At 44.4% G+C, this 19,105-nt stretch overlaps 1 protein-coding gene across 1 annotated transcript in view; it reads right to left on the reverse strand.

Annotated features, from left to right (window-relative positions):
• LOC115145332 (dedicator of cytokinesis protein 7-like) overlaps positions 1-19,105 on the reverse strand; it is a 93,411-nt gene continuing 74,306 nt past the window's right edge. Inside the window, 22 exon segments of the mRNA XM_065002803.1 lie at positions 1-719; positions 2,819-2,986; positions 3,145-3,395; positions 5,040-5,150; positions 5,152-5,280; positions 5,467-5,556; positions 5,878-5,988; positions 5,990-6,013; positions 8,916-9,047; positions 9,311-9,454; positions 9,697-9,889; positions 9,963-10,063; positions 10,328-10,486; positions 10,749-10,901; positions 11,099-11,233; positions 11,590-11,686; positions 13,614-13,710; positions 13,881-14,016; positions 17,297-17,363; positions 17,365-17,474; positions 17,654-17,826; positions 18,110-18,279. Of these exon segments, the coding sequence (XP_064858875.1) occupies positions 677-719; positions 2,819-2,986; positions 3,145-3,395; positions 5,040-5,150; positions 5,152-5,280; positions 5,467-5,556; positions 5,878-5,988; positions 5,990-6,013; positions 8,916-9,047; positions 9,311-9,454; positions 9,697-9,889; positions 9,963-10,063; positions 10,328-10,486; positions 10,749-10,901; positions 11,099-11,233; positions 11,590-11,686; positions 13,614-13,710; positions 13,881-14,016; positions 17,297-17,363; positions 17,365-17,474; positions 17,654-17,826; positions 18,110-18,279 (2,794 nt within the window). The 3' untranslated portion in view covers positions 1-676.

Genomic DNA, 19,105 nt, shown 5'->3' on the forward strand with positions numbered 1-19,105 from the left:
TAACATTTCTTGGTCGATTTATTATTTTGTACAAAATTGTATAAATACATCCAAGCAGTCAATAAATACCTAGCCAATCACTTTACAAAATGCCAGTACAACATCGTATTGAAGAAGACATGTTTTTGCATCATGGATGAATGTATTTAGCCTACATTGGATGTTTTCTTGTAAAGTTCTGTCCAAAGAACAATACTCACCCATTTGGACATTCAAATATTTATTTAGTAAAATAGTAAACAAAAAAATACATAACTATTCAATGTCAATGTTTAAAACATTTCCCTAACTAAAAACAAAATGTAGCTTAACTAAAAATGAGAATGATGATAAATAGTGTCGGTACATATTTTGCAAGTTTTCTTTCCTTCCAATTTTTGATTAAATATGAAAAAGTTCAAGTCGTAAAATGCATTGATACACAGTAAATAAAAAAAGTGCACACATGAAATATGAATACAGATTTGACATTATACGTAGTAAGATCCACTTTGTTAAACCCACTGATTGCGTAAACAGCCTGCCTGTAAACGAATAAGACACTTGTATGACGTACCGAGTTCGTGGTAACACTTCTTTAGCTTTCCGTCTGCTCGCTATCGGGAACGCTGACTCGGTCTTTACACATGAATAAACTAAGGCAATGATTCTTAATAAAAAAAAATGCTCTTCATCTTCAAAGTTCAAGCTTGCGGAGACTCATTCTGCTGAAGGAATCCCTGTGGAAAAAAAGAACACAGAATGCAAAGTCAGTGAAATATGGAGAAGCCAAGCCATACCAGATTGGCCATGCATATAACCTTACACCCAGTTGAGACCAAGTGCAGATAGTTTTACAGAGGTGATTCCAAATCACAGAATACCAAACTACCTGGTGAAGCTGTCCGTTTGCTGAATTTAACAGAAGCAAAAGCAGGAAATCATATTTGTGTGGAGGGGAATGCATGACAAAACATAAGCAATAGGAGTACTTCATACATCCAAATGAACATGACAAAACATAAGCAATAGGAGTACTTCATACGTCCAAATTAACACCTTAAACACTCCAAAGAAAGTGTTGTGAACATTAGAAGCAGTTTTTTCTACGTCTCTAAAAACATTTGTTGCCATAGTTGCACGTGATATAACGCTACTTGTTAGCTTTTCCCTATCAGATAACCTGGCATACTTATCCCTATGCTAAAAACACCAGCTGGACATGATTTTTCCTGTGACAAATATTGTACCGGCCAATTAAAAACGTTGACGTGACCATACCCTTTTTTCACCCATGAGAGTCCTTAACAGAAGTCACACAGCACCATCTGCTAATCAAAGTCAGTAAAACATGCACAAAACTTAAGTTGGACAGATAGCTCACAGTCAAGGCTTCTAATCCCAGGTGAGATAGTTTTTCCCTTTGAAATGTAGACCTACATTTATTGTGATAGTGTGTTGCTGAAGGGTGCAGCCAAAACCGTGTAAATGAAGATGACAAATATTTCTAAATGAGGAGTTTCTCGGAGATCCTCTCGTAGACCGACACATTCTATTATACAGGGGTGTAGATCGACCAGATCGCACCGGAGCGATGCTTCGTCACTTCTCAGAATGGTGCTTGTTTAATAAAGTGTAAAACTTAAGGTGAATCAATGTCTCGCAAGATCACTTAATGATTCATCAGTATTCTACATAAGCCCAAAATACTGAATATATAATAGCATAGTTTCATGTAACTGCTAGACCAGAAACACCATTTCGTATGTAGGCTACACTTACATTTTATATGCATTATTATAAATCATCCACTTTGTTACATTTTGAATCCAGCATCAATAAGTCAGTGAAACGTTTTACCGAGATACAGATCATTACAAAATAAAATTACAGATGTAGTTTATTTTTTATTATACAAATGTTGTGGCATAAGTGTCAGTAGAGAGAAGTTTTGCTCCTCTCGAAAGTGCAACAATATACAGGGGCAAGCGAATTAGCCTTCCTTCATTTAAATCTGCGTCTGGAATAAATGGTGGAGAAAATTGCAAGATTATGTTATAATACTGTTAATGCATCAAATGGTTGTTTTATGCAACAGAACAAGGGGGGTTCTCAGAACACTTTCATCTGTGTGTGTTCTACTGAGGATGGGCCTCTAGGAGCTTTAATGCTGACGGAAGATTTACCATGTCTTTGGGTGATGAACCTAACAAGACCGAATTTCATAGCATGAGTTACCGTTTCTGTACTGGGTTACCATGGGGAGATGGCTCCAGTATTGAGTTGGTGGGGCCTCTGGTTTCTACACAACGAGAACAGTCTCGACAGCGGATAGCCTTTGCTGTGAATTATTAGCATCTTTCATACGAATCTTAACATTGTGACCCATTCCATACATCTGTTGTTTGCCATGAACATCCAGGAGGATGGACTTTGCTATAAAATGCTGTGGCTTAGTCCTGCTGGTTGGGCTCAACGTATCACCTATAGAGGGGCTTGTTGACAAGCTCCACTACTGCAGTAATTAAATAAGAGCGTTTACTTGTTTTGAAGAAATGTACAAGTCTCTCCTTTTGATTCGAATAATTCCACGACAAGGAACATAATGATGCACTCTGAGTGATAGCGCAGTAATGTGCACTTGAGGTTTAGACTTTACCAGCATATAAAGCGCACGTCCGGGTTTTCCGATCAAGAGTAAATCTGATTACGAGTATCAAGTGTGATAAAATGGATACGATTCCGAATTTCCAGTATGACGAGATCGGCACACCCCTAGTTTAAAGTTAATGCATGTTCACAAGCATGTTCCTCTGCTTGTCAACATACACACACACACCTGTGAGAGGTGACCTGCAGCACAGGTTTATAAAGCTGGGGTATCTTTCTGCAGATGAGTGGCTGTAGCGCCTCCTTCAGACGATGGTAGTTCTTCTCCAACTCCCTCTGGTACTCCTTCTGGTCTGGACCAATTAGACTCTTGTTCTTACGGAGGGCGTCTTCACACCTGTATGGAGGAGAATAGGACAGGTGTGAGCAGAGCACTGGACTTCAATAAGACCTGTTGCATACAGGGAATTGGAGTCCATAATCTTGATTTACAAACAACAGTACTTTAAATTGAATAAACTTTATTGACCTCTAGAGCGGAAATTGGTACTTCACCTCTTGGTGAAGTCTTTGAAGCAGAGGCGTAGTTTGTTGTGGTGTCTGTAGAGTTTAGGGTCACTGGGGATCTCTGAAAGGAACACCTGGGCCACTTCCAGAGGTCCCTGGTTGACGGTGGTCCCCACAGACCCCTGCAGGACCATTTGCAGCATCTTGGCATCGGAGGGGTCCTGGTGAGTGGCGAAGGCCAGCTCCTGGGTCTTCTTCTGCATATCCTCTATGGCCACCTCAATGGGCATGGAGCTGATCTAACACAGGGTCAGAGAGACAGGGATTGACGATCAGATGGAGAAAGCAGACGAGAGACGATTGCTTCAATATTTAAAATTAACAGACAGGGATACAATGGGGAGAACAAGTATTTGATACACTGCCGATTTTGCAGCTTTTCCTACTTACAAAGCATGTAGAGGTCTAATGTTTTATCATAGGTACACTTCAACTGTGAGAGACGAATCTAAAACAAAAATCCAGAAAATCACATTATATGATTTTTAAGTAATTCATTTGCATTTTATTGCATGACATAAGTATTTGATACATCAGAAAAGCAGAACTTAATATTTGGTACAGAAACCTTTGTTTGCAATTACAGAGATCATACGTTTCCTGTAGTTCTTGACCAGGTTTGCACACACTGCAGCAGGGATTTTGGCCCACTCCTCCATACAGAACTTCTCCAGATCCTTCAGGTTTCAGGGCTGTTGCTGGGCAATACGGACTTTCAGCTCCCTCCAAAGATTTTCTATTGGGTTCAGGTCTGGAGACTGGCTAGGCCACTCCAGGACCTTGAGATGCTTCTTACGGAGCCACTCCTTAGTTGCCCTGGCTGTGTGTTTCGGGTCGTTGTCATGCTGGAAGACCCAGCTTCAATGCTCTTACTGAGGGAAGGAGGTTGTTGGCCAAGATCTCGCGATACATGGCCCCATCCATCCTCCCCTCAATACGGTGCAGTCGTCCTGTCCCCTTTGCAGATAGGCATCCCCAAAGAATGATGTTTCCCCCTCCATGCTTCACGGTTGGGATGGTGTTCTTAGGGTTGTACTCATCCTTCTTCTTCCTCCAAACACGGCAAGTGGAGTTTAGACCAAAAAGCTCTATTTTTGTCTCATCAGACCACATGACCTTCTCTGGATCATCCATATGGTCATTGGCAAACTTCAGACGGGGCTGGGACATGCGCTGGCTTGAGCAGGGGGACCTTGTGTGTGCTGCAGGATTTTAATCCATGACGGCGTAGTGTGTTACTAATGGTTTTCTTTGAGACTGTGGTCCCAGCTCTCTTCAGGTCATTGACCAGGTCCTGCCGTGTAGTTCTGGGCTGATCCCTCACCTTCCTCATGATCATTGATGCCCCACGAATTGAGATCTTGCATGGAGCCCCAGACCGAGGGTGATTGACTGTCATCTTGAAATTCTTCCATTTTCTATTAATTGCACCAACAGTTGTTGCCTTCTCACCAAGCTGCTTGCCTATTGTCCTGTAGCCCATCCCAGCCTTGTGCAGGTCTACAATTTTATCCCTTATGTCCTTACACAGCTCTCTGGTCTTGGCCATTGTGGAGAGGTTGGAGTCTGTTTGTTTGAGTGTGTGGACAGGTGTCTTTTATACAGGTAACGAGTTCAAACAGGTGCAGTTAATACATGTAATGAGTGGAGATTAATTAATTACTTAAAAATCATACGTCATAATGTGATTTTCTGGATTCTCTCACAGTTGAAGTGTACCTATGATAAAAATTACAGACCTCTACATGCTTTGTAAGTAGGAAAACCTGCAAAATCGGCAGTGTATCAAATACTTGTTCTCCCCACTGTATATGCCTGTTATTCATACAAATGATTGTCAGTAAGAACATCGCACTCTATGAGATGACGTGCCAGTGCCTCACCTCTTCTTTGTGGATGATGTTGATGCGGGTCTTGATGTAGGGGAAGGCGTGGGAGGTGGTGAGGATGGTTTTGCGCTTGAACTGATCGTGCAGATCCCCGTGCGCCCGCCCGCCCGTCCAGCGTGAAGGGCGTGCAGTAGACAAAGCGCCGCAGGTTGTAGTTCTTGTCGAAGTACGTGATGCGGTCCTTCATTTCATAGGTGTCAAAGTACGGCTCCACGTACGTGATCTGGACATAAGCCTGGACACAGTAAAGACACACAGTGACACCTGGTTAACATGATGTTTTACCAACATGAACCACAATACACATAAATAACCAATTAATAAACAATAGCCTTCAAATAACCTAAATGAATATTCAAATAAGTGATTATTTGGAATTACATCTTTATCCACAAACCCTCTCTCCCAACGGCACACGCACCTTATTTGGGTCCAGTTTGCACTTGTCCACTAGATTGGAGTCCTTAATGACTTCCACCTGGTCTTCCCCATAGCGCTCGCCATAAAACCCCTAAGAGATCAAACACACAGGACACACTCGGTGCTCCAGCTCTCTCACAGAGTAGACCGAGACCATTTCACAAACTGAGAAGAGACCATTACCTAAAGGAAAAATCCACTGAAAAACAATCTTTTGGTATTTCTTTCATTAGTCCACTGTTGATACGGTCCCAAAACATAATGTACTGTAGCAAGAGACACTTTCCATCTTGAAAGTCCAACATCTTGAAAACTTGACTGCTGACATGCGAAACATTTCAGGACTGTTATCAACAGTGGCCTAATTGGAAAAAAATAACCAAAAGATAGTTTGAGACAAACTGCCATTTACCTCGAGTCGGTGTGAGACCTCTGCTAGCTTGGTGATGGCAGGCTCTTTGTACACAAACTCCTGCTCGTCCAAGTCCCCAAATTTAGAGCCGTAAAATCCGACTCTGAAGTAAAGTACCAAACATTCTCTTCCCATCCTGTCAGACAGAAAACAATGTTTTACAAATGTAAAATATAAACGCATGCTACTTGAACAAAAACATGTTGCTTTTACACAGAATGTCATCAGAAGTGTAAGGATAAAGCACGGTAATAACCCCGTGGATGATGAGTCTGATTATGTCTGAGCCAGACTATTGATACATTAGCTGAAATCCATCCAACTCAGTGAAACCATCAAGTTCCAAGTTCTCGTCATCAGCAAACACTTCAATCGCAACACCAAATACGAACACAGACCAACGACCTTCAGCGTAATAGACACCGTTTTTAGGCTAATGTAAATGTTTGAATAAACTTTAAACAACTTTCAGAGGCTCTATCAATGATCACGTTGACCAATGATGTGTTATCGCTGATCAGATTGGAATATGTGCAATGGCCTCGAAACAGTACGTATTTCTGGGTGTTGTGTTGACGTGTGAATGGTTAGATACCACTGCGCCGTTGGAGCTGGGAACACAAGCATTTCGCTACACCCGCAATAACAGCTGATAAATATGTGTGTGTGTGACCAATAACATCTGACTTGATTTGAGTACACGTGTAAAAAGTCTGTCACGGGTCTAAGGTCCAGATGGCCCGGTACCCAAGCCTTTAAACTGGCAGATGAATGAGGATGGACAGAGCCAAATGAAATGAACAGGCGCTGGTCAAGCAGAGAGCTCTGTGGTTTTTCAGGAAGGAGTGGTGCAGCTAAGGAAAATGGGTGTGTGTCGGTGTGGTATGTGTGTGTGTGTGTGTGTGTGTGTGACGTGTGTGAAGAGGGGGAGGAGGATATATACGTGGCTGTACAGAAACAGGTCAGGACTGAGCCCAACCAGATCAACTCAAGGCTGCGAACTCCCAGTACTGCTCCTATTGGTTGCATTGAACAATTGTCTTAACTTACATGGCCTTGGCAATATAGGTATATAGCACAGAGTGAAATACATAGCATATTTTCCTGTGATCAGTTGCTCTGCCATTTGGCTCAGTGGTTGTTTGTCAGTGGTTCATTGCATTACATTCCCCTTCAAAAAAAGTAACAGAAATAAAGTAATCCTCAAACTAGAAACTTACCACAACACACAATTAGTAAAGTGGGGAGGAGGGGTCGGCATGGCAACCAGGGAAATCAAAAGGAGAAAACAAGAACACATTTCAATCAGGATTCCAGGTAATTCATTAGAGAAACTAAACAAGAACACCACGAGAACAACACAAACCAAGGCAAATAGAATAGACAGCAACCACCAATACCCAAACTATTCCTTTTGACTTTAAGAACACACGACACGAAACATGCAGAGAAAGACCGAGTGAAGTAAAGAGAGGTGAAAGGAGAGAGGGAGAGATAAGAGAGCAAAAGAAGAGAATGCAGTCATGGTGGTGATGGAGCTCCACAGTCCCTGGAAACATTCAGGGAGCTGTACTCCCAGTCCTTAAGTTCCCTCGAGAGAAAAAGGAGGAGTGTTCTGTCCTTGTCATGCAACACACCAGGTTAATACCAGTTAATAAGACAACAGCAGCAGTATGAATGAAGGAACTCAGGGGTCGATTTAGTTTGTCTTTTTCCAAATAAAAAAGGGAGAACATTTCACTTTGAGGTGAGACAAATCTAACAATCCAGTCCAAAATCCTTGGACTTGCACCCTCTTGAAATTCAACGTTTCTTAACCGAATGCGAATCCAGTTGAAACTGGTTTGTGGTTCATTTGTTCTATTACAAAAGGGCTCTGGTTTGTGTGTATCGAGAGAACAACCTGGAGGAGTGTATCCTCAGCACGAATATCTGACTAAAATCGAACCCTGTGAGATGAGTTGTGACAACAGGCGAGCGAGCAACAGACCAGATGTTGACGCCCGACCAGACCAGACTGTTTGTTGTTGATGAGAGACGGTCTGACAAGGCAGGGGTGCAAGTAGGTGAAGTCCTCATTCACCAAGACTTGCCATTAGTATCACACTGGGGCTCCCATGCAAGGCCTGCCAAAACGTTAAAACAACCTCTTCCGCAGACAGAGCAGAAGAGGAAAGGAGAATGAGGAGGGAGAGGAGGAGGGTTGCTGCCCGTCACATGGCATCAGCAGTCCCACAGTTGGTTGGACGAAGGGACAAATGGACAGCACCCAGTCTAGGTAGATGTTAATGGACGGTACAGTATAATGTAACATAGCAGCAGAGAGCAACACAACTAGCAAATAATAAATATGAAGTAGAGACAAAAAGTAAATGAGCAGGAACCATTAGGACCTACCTCCCAGCCAGTGCTCTGTGGTGACAAAGAAAAGACAAAATAAACACGTTGGTACACTGCAGTGACTGTCGGTCTGAGAGCGTTGGTACACTGCAGTGACTGTCGGTCTGAGAGCGTTGGTACACTGCAGTGACTGTCGGTCTGAGAGCGTTGGTACACTGCAGTGACTGTCGGTCTGAGAGCGTTGGTACACTGCAGTGACTGTCGGTCTGAGAGCGTTGGTACACTGCAGTGACTGTCGGTCTGAGAGCGTTGGTACACTGCAGTGACTGTCGGTCTGAGAGCGTTGGTACACTGCAGTGACTGTCGGTCTGAGAGCGTTGGTACACTGCAGTGACTGTCGGTCTGAGAGTGTACATATTTGGCATACTCTTTCCTGCAATGGCTCCAACAGACAATATGCACAGTTGGGTCCATGCTCCTAACACCCACATGGCACAGTACAGTCACAGTACATGTTTCTCTGTCCCAGAATCACAGACATGCACGGGTAAGATCCACAGACAGGCAGTCCTAAACGACCTCCACACAGAGGTGGGGCACGTAACAGTGTCTGTTGGGCACGTAACAGTCCTGTCTGTCAGTTCTCTATACCTACAGTATGTATAGGGCAAGAGCTAAATAAAAGCATGTGGCTTTACCTGATGCACGATTTTGCCAAAGGCTTCCTGTAGTTTACCATGTACGGTGGCCAACTTCTTGGCGTCCCGGTTGGCCTCGTGGATGGGGATCAGGACCTTGTACACCTCATTCACCGCCTCGTACATACCAGCCTGGGAAAAGGTATTGAAAGTATTGAGGTGCGCTTGATTTAGCTTGGGGCTTGCACTTTTGGGACTATTCCATTGGTTCCACTATACCGGGCAAAAACGATTAAGTGCATCTTAAGTATTTGACCCAGGTCTGGTTATGTGAAGTATTTATTCCTCTGAGTGGTTAGAATAAGCCTTGACAACACTGCATGTGTCACAGATAAACCAGCTGTGGATTGCCTCTGGTCTATCTTAAGTGCAGTAGTTCTTTCTCGGAGTCTCACCAGGGAGAAGGAGGAAGCAGCCTGATCCAGCAGCCCCACTAGGCCAGCCTCGGTGAAGTATTTCCCCGAGCAGATGCCCTCCTCATCGGGAGACACCACGTCGTCAGACACGGCAGACTCCTCCAGCACGTTGGAAGAGATGTTCTGAAACGGAGAAAGACGAGTCACACATGGTCACTCATTATTTAGACACAGACATACCACTCTAATGGGTTAATCGTGGTATTACTTTTTCTTTACAACATCTTACTCTGTATATTCAGTTGATAAATTGGAGTCAGTTGTGATGGCACTGAGCTAGGACTAAACCTGCAGTACCATGTCTCTCCAGGGTGATTTCCTAGTCAAATCTACAGTCCTAAAATAGTATTTTCCCCTGCCCTCACCTGGAAGGTGACACAGCCGACCGGCAGGTACTTGCGGTCCTCCAGCATGCTGAGGTATTCCGCCACCAGGGCCGCGCTGTGCACCAGACACTGGGCTGCCTCCGCGTGATTGGTCCTCTCAGAGTGTTTACCCGCCATGTTCTGCATCCACGTCAGACGCAGGTCTGGAGACGTCTGGTAACCCTTAGCGATCCTGGACACAGACGCAGCAACGCCTTGAAGAAAAGCTCAGTGTGTGTGTGTGTGTGTGTGTGTGTGGTCCATACCTGTACATGAGGTCTATGAGCATCTCTGGGTCCTCCTGGTGCTCCTTCATCTTGACTGTATCAGACAGGATCATGTGCAGGTTGAACACCAGATCCTGGACCTAAAGTACACACAAAAGATTGAAACATGAAGCATGGGTAATAAGGTGACATCATCATCTCACGTGATTGGACAAAGTATTCCCTTTCCTGCCAGCCATTTTCTGACGCCATTTTCATCTGTTTTTTTGTGTGTGTTGTATATTGAAGCACTTTTATATATTGAACAAGTACTTCCACTGCTTAGTACCACAATAACTAAAAAGGGTTAAATGTCAGTAAGTCCGTACTAATCTATTGACATCCAGCATGTCTGCTGCGGTTACCTGGTCAGGGAAGGTGGTCTCCCGGAGTTCCAGGTCTTCCTCGCCGTAGGTCAAGATGGTCTTCAGGGAACGGCGGAGGAATTCCTCGTTGAAGTTCTGAGACGTTCCCACCAGGGAGGACAGAGACATGGTCGCCTGCATCTTCACCCGGGCAAAATTCTACAAAAAAGATCAGGGCCAGTCAGAGAAACGGTGAGAACACAGAACACCTACATGGACAATGGAACCTGTCCTGAAAAGGAGGAACATATGTTACATGTGGAATATGTACAAGACGTGCAATCATTCTCCTGTGTTTCATCAATAAGGACTCAATGACCCCTAAAGGGATCAATAGTTGTATTGGAAATTGGTAGCGGGCAGGTAGACAGTACTCTTATGTGTCCGTGTTTGCTGTGCGTTGTCCTGACGTTGTACTTACGTTGCCAATCTCAAAGTTCTGCCTCATGAGCAGGTAGAGCGAAGCGGCGACATGGGATCTGATGGTGCCAATACTGCTGCTACAGTTCCTCAGCAGACGCAGACACAGGTCAGCACACTGCTCGGTCTCCTCCTCGAACAGCAGCTCTGGGAACTACACACACACACACACACACACACACACACACACACACGCACACACACACAGAAATGTACGTAGGTATGATAAACAGACAATACTATGACAGTACGCAGACATTTTACAAATCAACCTCACAAAATCTCTTTAAAAAGGTGCAACTCCTCGATGGAAGATATCGACAAGATTGTAGACAGGAAGTCAATTCTGACCTTGGAGACGAGAGCCCTCTGTGTAGCAAAGCAGTGCTGGAGGTAGAGGGCACTCTGGTTACAGGCCATGCTATGGAGCAGCACCTTCAACATTCCCCCCAGGATACTCTCCTTCGACTCTGTTACAGACACCGTCTAGGATACACAAATAGTGTCATTGCAAATAAGAATTTGCTCTAAATGGACTTGCCGAGTTAAATAAAGGTTAAATAAAACAACATTTAAAGGTAGACTCAGCGATATGACATAGGGGCACAGAGTAAACAGCATAGTGGGTACATTTCCACAACGACTAAGAGGGTTGAAGCGCGAGGCTATAGTTATCAGATATTTTGGTGCCCTGGCTGCCACGCTGCAAGAGCGTGAAGCGAACTTGTGCACGTACACATGCGCCGATACTGTTAGCGACTGTGTGAGAGTCTGGCAAAGTCTTGCATCTCTCTCGTCACAATATCTGCAGTGCTGCTGGTGGAAACGTCATTCCTCTGTACCTGGACGATGATCTCCAGAGTGTCCAGAATGGTCAGGTTGGCCTCCGTTGCCAGGTTACCGTCAATAAGTGCTTCATGCTCCAGCTCCGCTCGGGTCCTGTCACAGGAAACAGGACGTGACAGAAGGTCAGACACTCTCCAAAATGGCCGCTGGCCAGCTCCATATTCATGGGGTCCCCTTGAACACCACAGCACTCATCATGCCTGTCAGTCACATTTGAGCCATCGCACACAGACAGGAGTTCTTCCATGTGTAAGGGGTTTGGTGTATGAAGGGTTGAAGAATAGGATGATGGTGGTGGGGGGTTATGACATGCTTTGTTACAGTTGACGAGTCACAAACCTAACTACTAAAGGCTCCTGGGTTTGGGTTGGACTCCCTGGGCTGTGTAGTAGGATACTGTCTCTAAACCTGCACTCGCACAGTACACCAGAGTCCAGAGCACACGGTAGCTACACGCTGAGAGGAGAGCAGGGTACCAGGGACCCAAACGCACTTCCAACCCTTGGGGGGGGGGGGGGGTTAGTTACATGCTGACTGCTGACCAAACCGGACGCGTACGTGGGTCAACGCGCACACGTTGATTTTGTTCACCCACACCTGGCGCGATCAGGACACGCAGGTTGAAATATCAAAACGAACTCTGAACTAAATATATTAATTTGGGGACAGGTCAAAAAGCATTAAACATTTATGGCAATAGAGCTAGCTAGCTTACTGTTGCTAGCTCATTTGTCCTGGGATATAAACACTGGGTTGTTATTTCACCTGAAATGCACAAGGTCCACTACTCCGACAATTCATCCACAGATAAAACGGTAAACCAAATTAGTTTCTCATCATCTCCCCTCCTTCCTTCAGGCTTCTTTTTTTTCTTTGAACTTTACAGTACATTACTGCAACTGCCTGGAGTGCTGACCTCAGTTGATCTTTCAATCACCCACGTGGGTATACGCTCCTAAAAAACAATGAGGAGATGGCATGTGGGTATATGGTCCTAAAAGCCAATGAGGAGATGCTACTTGAAGCCCGGACTTGAAGCGCGTTGAGCGTCACAAATGTAGACGCCATGTAGACGCTTGCGAGCAATGTGGTTGCAATGATTGAATAATATGTATGTGTACATTTATTTTGCAAAGTTCGCGCACGTGACGCGAGTGGTGTGGTCAGCATGTTAGGCAGCAGAGGTAAGACAGGAGGAAGGTTAGGGGGGCACTGGTTGGATGGAGAGCGGTAGGGGTAGAGAGGCCACACCTATAGAAGATGTGATTTCTATGAAAGTGCTTTTCCATTTTATTGTTGTTGATTAACGGACATTCAGTATTACAAACGGGTCTAATTGGCTGTACAATCATCTACATTTTCTACTGTGCAAATTGTCACACATGCTGAATCAACCAATTGAGAGCCTACCATTTGCGACAGAATCACATCGATTTCCCCCATCTAAACCCAGAATAGGGAATAGACACACATCAAGTCAGAACCCAAATGAGCACTGCACACTGGTTAAAGGACCAGCAGTCCCACTGCAGGCACCAGACAGACATAAACCACAAGCACCGTTACAGGAGAGGTTAGGGGGTCAGAGGTCAGGGTACGGAGGTAATGAGTCAGGTCACCAAAGCAGCAGGAGAAACTCAGAGCACTGCAGCACACTGACTCCAGGGGGACCATTCAATACAATACCTGAGTGATCTGTGGCTCCTATACAGAGGCACAGTGAGACACGAGAGAACATTCGGAGGAATGAGTTAACAGATTAAATGGGACAGAGGAAAAGACGCATGTGCCTTACAGGCGTTTTAAACACGGAGCATCTGAAAACAATAGTATTCTGCTGTTGTAGCATCAGGAATCCAACCCATATCGCTCGGTGTGGGCTTGTTCAGTTCAAACTAGATTCTTGTTTCTTTTAAGAAGCCCACTATAGGGCCCGAGTGGATTGTGAGATGGCGATGTGTGCATGCATCTCTCTCTATCTCGCACTATGTGTGTGTGTGTGTAAAAAGCGTAAGCATACTTGTCCATCCTCTCGCTGTGCTGGCGCTAGTGTGTCATGTCTTTTCTCCAGCGCAGGTTTTCCTGGCTGCCGAAGGCACTGCCTGACGGACTCCTCTCTATGGGGGGACGACATAAGAGGAGGAGAGAAGGGAAAAAATAGGCAAAGGGGTAGAGAGGGTGAGGAGATGTGGAGCGAAAGGGAAAGAGAAGGTAAAGGCAAGAGAGATGGAATGGTCATTTTCAGATCACTTTTCCCAATGTGTGTGCGTGTGTGTTCCGTGTGTACCCAGCTGTCCCCTGCTGCGGCGGACCATCTCCTGCAGTGCCCCGATGCTCCCCAGTATGGCCTCCTCCAGCTTGGCCTTCATGTCCTTGGACTTCTTGAAGGTCAGGCTGTTCATGCGCTCAAAGGCCTTCTTCCCCTGCATGGTGGTGAAAACAACATGGGCCTTTTTCCACGATGAGGATGGAGAGAAGTTACACAGGGTTACTGCGCCACACCACCACAGCAAGAGAGGTAAAATGGAATAGAGATGGATTATATAAGAGTAAGGTGAGCCGAAGAGAGTAGGAAATCTCTCCGAGTAAGATTACTTTATTAGTCAACTGCACACAAGGTCCAACTGATACTTCCACTTGTAACCCAACCTCTCCGAAAGACACACACACACACACACACACACACACACACACACACACACACACACACACACGCAGTTGAAGTCGGAGGTTTACATACACTTAGACATTAAAACTAGTTTTTAAACCACTACACACATTTATTGTAACAAACTATAGTTTGTTTACAGACAGACTATTTCACATCAGAATTCCAGTGGGTCAGAAGTTTACATACACTAAGTTGACTTTAACTTCTTATGGCTGGGGGCAGTATTGAGTAGCTTGGATGAATAAGGTGTGCAGATGTACCCAGAGTAAACTACCTGCTCCGCAGTGCCAGTTGCTAATATATGCATATTATTAGTATATTTGGATATGAAACACTCTGAAGTTTCTAAAACTGTTTGAATGATGTCTGTGAGTAAAACAGAACTCATATGGCAGGCAAAAACCTGAGAAAAAACAACAACCAGGAAGTGGGAAATCTGAGGTTGGTTGTTCCTAGTGAAGTGAGTTTGGATTTGATTAGCAAACGCGCAAACAAAAGGAGCTATTTGGACATAAATGATGGACATTATCGAACAAAAAAAAAACTATTTGAAATCAGACACTGTGGTGGGTTTAACAGGCCCGTCTGAGGTTTGCTAGAGAGCATTTGGATTATCCAGAAGAAGATTGGGAGAATGTCATATGGTCAGATGAAACCAAAAGAGAACTTTTTGGTAAAAACTCAACTCGTCGAGTTTGGAGGACAAAGAATGCTGAGTTGCATCGAATGAACGCCATACCTACTGTGAAGCATGGGGGTGGAAACATCATGCTTTGGGGCTGTTTTTCTGCAAAGGGACCAGGACGACTGATCCATGTAAAGGAAAAAAATGAATGGGGCCATGTATCGTGAGATTTTGAGTGAAAACCTCCTTCCATCAGCAAGGGCATTGAAGATGAAAAGTGGCTGGGTCTTTCAGCATGACAATGATCCCAAACACACTGCCCGGGCAACGAAGGAGTGGCTTCGTAAGAAGCATTTCAAGTTCCTGGAGTGACCTAGCCAGTCTCCAGATCTCAACACCATAGAAAATCTTTGGAGGGGGTTGAAAGTCTGTGTTGCCCAGCAACAGCCCCAAAACATCACTGCTCTAGAGGAGATCTGCATGGAGGAATGGGCCAAAATACCAGCAAAAGTGTGTGAAAACCTTGTGAAGACTTACAGAAAACGTTTGACCTCTGTCATTGCCAACAAAGGGTATATAACAAAGTATTGAGATAAACTTTTGTTATTGACCAAATACTTATTTTCCACCATAATTTTCAAATAAATTCATTAAAAATCCTACAATGTGATTTTATGGATTTTTTTTCTCATTTTGTCTGTCATAGTTGAAGTGTACCTATGATGAAAATTACAGGTCTCTCTCATACTTTTAAGTGGGAGAACTTGCTCAATTGGTGGCTGACTAAATACTTTTTTGCCCCACTGTATGTCTGAGGAATTTTAATTATGAGATTTCTGTTGTTTTGAATTTGGCATTGTCACTGGCTGTTGTCATATCAATCCCGTTAGCGGGATCTCAACCCTACAACTTGGAAAATTCATGACTAGAAGCTCATAGAAGCTTCTGTCAGGCTAATTGACATCATTTGAGTCAATTGGAGGTGTACCTGTGGATGTATTTCAAGTCCTACCTTCAAACTCAGTGCCTCTGCTTAATATCATGGGGAAATCAAAAAATTGTAGAACTCCACAAGTCTGGTTCATCCTTGGGAGCAATTTCCAAACGCCTGAAGGTTCCACGTTCATCTGTACAAACAAAAGTATGCAAGTATAAACACCATGGGACCACGCAGCCGCCATACCGCTCAGGATGGAGATGCAATCGGTCTCCTAGAGATTAACATACTCTGGTGCGAAAACTGCAAATCAATCAAAAGGACCTTGTGAAGATGCTGAAGGAAACAGGTACAAAAGTATCTATATCCACAGTAAAACAAGTCCTATATTGACATAACCTGAAAGGCCGCTCAGCAAGGAAGAAGGCACTGCTCAAAAACCGGCATAAAAAAGCCAGACTACAGTTTGCACATGGGGACAAAGATTGTACTTTTTGGAGAAATGTCCTCTGATCTGATGAAACAAAAATAGAACTGTTTGGCCATAATGACCATCGTAATGTTTGGAGGAAAAGGGGGGGGCTTGCAAGCCAAAGAACACCATCCCAACCGTGAAGCACGGGGGTGGCAGCATCATGATGTGGGGGTACTTTGCTGCCTGAGGGAGAGGTGCACTTCACAAAATAGATGGCATCGTGAGGCAGGAAAATTATGTGGATATGTTGAAGCAACATCTCAAGATGTTAAAGCTTAGTCACAAATGGGTCTTCCAAATGGACAATGACCCCAAGCATACTTCCAAAGTTGTGGCAAAATGGCTTAAGGACAACAAAATCAAGGTATTGGAGTGGCGATCACAAAGCCCTGACCTCAATCCTATAGAACATTTGTGGGCAGAACTAAAAAGCGTGTGCGAGCGAAGAGGCCTACAAAACTGACTCCGTTACACCAGCTCTGTCAGGAGGAATGGGTCAAAATTAACCCACGTTTGACCCAAGTTAAACAATTTAAAGGCAATGCTACCAAATACTAATTGAGTGCATGTAAACTTCTGACCCACTGGGAATGCGATGAAAGAAATCAAATCTGAAATAAATCATTCTACTATTACATTTCACATTCTTAAAAAAGTGGTGTTCTTAAAGTGGTGTTCCTAACTGATCTAAGACAGGTCATTTTTACTAGGATTAATGTCAGGAATTGTAAAAACTGAGTTTAAATATATTTGGCTGAGGTGTGTGTAAACTTCTGACTTCAACTGTACATGTACCGATTTGAAAAACAACTCATAAGAGCCTGGGAAGTACAATATTAATAAAACCTTTTGAAATAAGTTTCTCTCCACCCAGTCTTATCCAGGCACGCAATAATGGACTGTCAAGTGAGGCTTGACGTGGTTCTACAGATTTGAGGCATTACTACAATAGATCTACAACACGCGCATGCTTTTTCTGTGCTCCGTCACGTTACCTTGTACTCGAAGCAGGAGACACAGAGGTAGAGCATGTCCAGCAGACGGTTGAGCTGGGAGTCAGACAGTGAACCACTTCTGTAGTACACACTCATCTGCATTCTTCAGAACCCACAGCAGACAGATCAATAGACTGCGACTGGACTCTGCTGAGAAGGTGGCGTGCGGACGACTGGCCTGGAGAGAGGGAGATGGGAAGAGACCAAGGGGAAAAAGGTCAGCAAAACAGAGAGTTATGAAAGTAAAGAGGTAGAAAGGGGGAACTTAACAGAAGGAGAGAAAGAGACTCTGGAAAAAAAGACAGAGGGAATAAGCGAGGAAGGGATAGAGAAAGAGAGAACAGGAATTGTAGTTGCCTGTGGGTTGAGCAGGAAGCTGCTGGGACGGGACATTGGAGATGAGGTCCCCGCTATCGCCATGGCAACAGTCTGACTGATCATGCTGTTGCCGTCCTCTACAGACTCATCCCTCCCGGCCCCATCTGCGGACCCCTGAGCTCCCCCAGGGCGGCCCCACTGGATATGAGAATCTACAGAAATGAGGGGGGGGGGGGGAAGAAAACAATCAGGATCAACATTTAACATTACACAAAACAAAATCAGTCAGGAGTAGCACACATCAGAGTTGCAGACATTGTTTAATGTGCTTTTCCTGAGTAGCACCAGAACCAGTGGGATGCCCAAAGACTTCTAAAGCCACCTGATAGTCCTTTAATCTAATCACACAGCCATTCAAGTATGGATAAACTCCACATATCTACAGACTCCTGAAGGTTTGGGACACGGAAGGCTAAATGTAGAATTTAGACCCACCCATGAAGCCGTGCAGCTGGGGAAGCGTTTCCATGACGATGCCGATGAGTGGCAGGTAGAGCATGGCGACACGGGCCTTGACCTCAGGGTCAGCGTAGCGGGGGTCAGAGTCATGGCTGGACAGCAGGTTATGGACCACACTGATCACCTTCTTATGTAAGCCAAACATCCTATAGGTTAGGGAGAGAGAAAGGCAGAGGTTGTTGTTTTCTTGGACAGGGACAAGTCCAAACACATTGACCAAACTATTTCCTGTAGGTTAGGGAGGGAGAAAGGCAGAGGTTGTTGTTTTCTTGGACAGGGACAAGTCCAAACACATTGACCAAACTATTTCCTGTAGGTTAGGGAGGGAGAAAGGCAGAGGTTGTTGTTTTCTTGGACAGGGACAAGTCCAAACACATTGACCAAACTATTTCCTGTAGGTTAGGGAGGGAGAAAGGCAGAGGTTGTTGTTTTCTTGGACAGGGACAAGTCCAAACACATTGACCAAACTATTTCCTGTAGGTTAGGGAGGGAGAAAGGCAGAGGTTGTTGTTTTCTTGGACAGGGACAAGTCCAAACACATTGACCAAACTATTTCCTGTAGGTTAGGGAGGGAGAAAGGCAGAGGTTGTTGTTTTCTTGGACCGGGACAAGTCCAAACACATTGACCAAACTATTTCCTGTAGGTTAGGGAGGGAGAAAGGCAGAGGTTGTTGTTTTCTTGGACAGGGACAAGTCCAAACACATTGACCAAACTATTTCCTGACGCATTGCATTATAGCGTTTCTAGCTGATGCTAATTTTAAACAATTGTTCTGTCATTTTTGACCCAAAAACTTTTGCGTAAACAAAAGACAGCGTGAGGTATCAAATCAAATGTTACTGGTCACATACACATGGTTAGCAGATGTTAATGCAAGTGTTGCGAAATGCTTGGCTTCTAGTTCCGACAATGCAGTAATATCTAACAAGTTATCTTAACAAATTCATAAAATCAACCTTCTACACACAAAT

Source organism: Oncorhynchus nerka, linkage group LG17 (assembly GCF_034236695.1).
Source record: "Oncorhynchus nerka isolate Pitt River linkage group LG17, Oner_Uvic_2.0, whole genome shotgun sequence".
Taxonomy (NCBI): Eukaryota; Metazoa; Chordata; class Actinopteri; order Salmoniformes; family Salmonidae; genus Oncorhynchus; species Oncorhynchus nerka.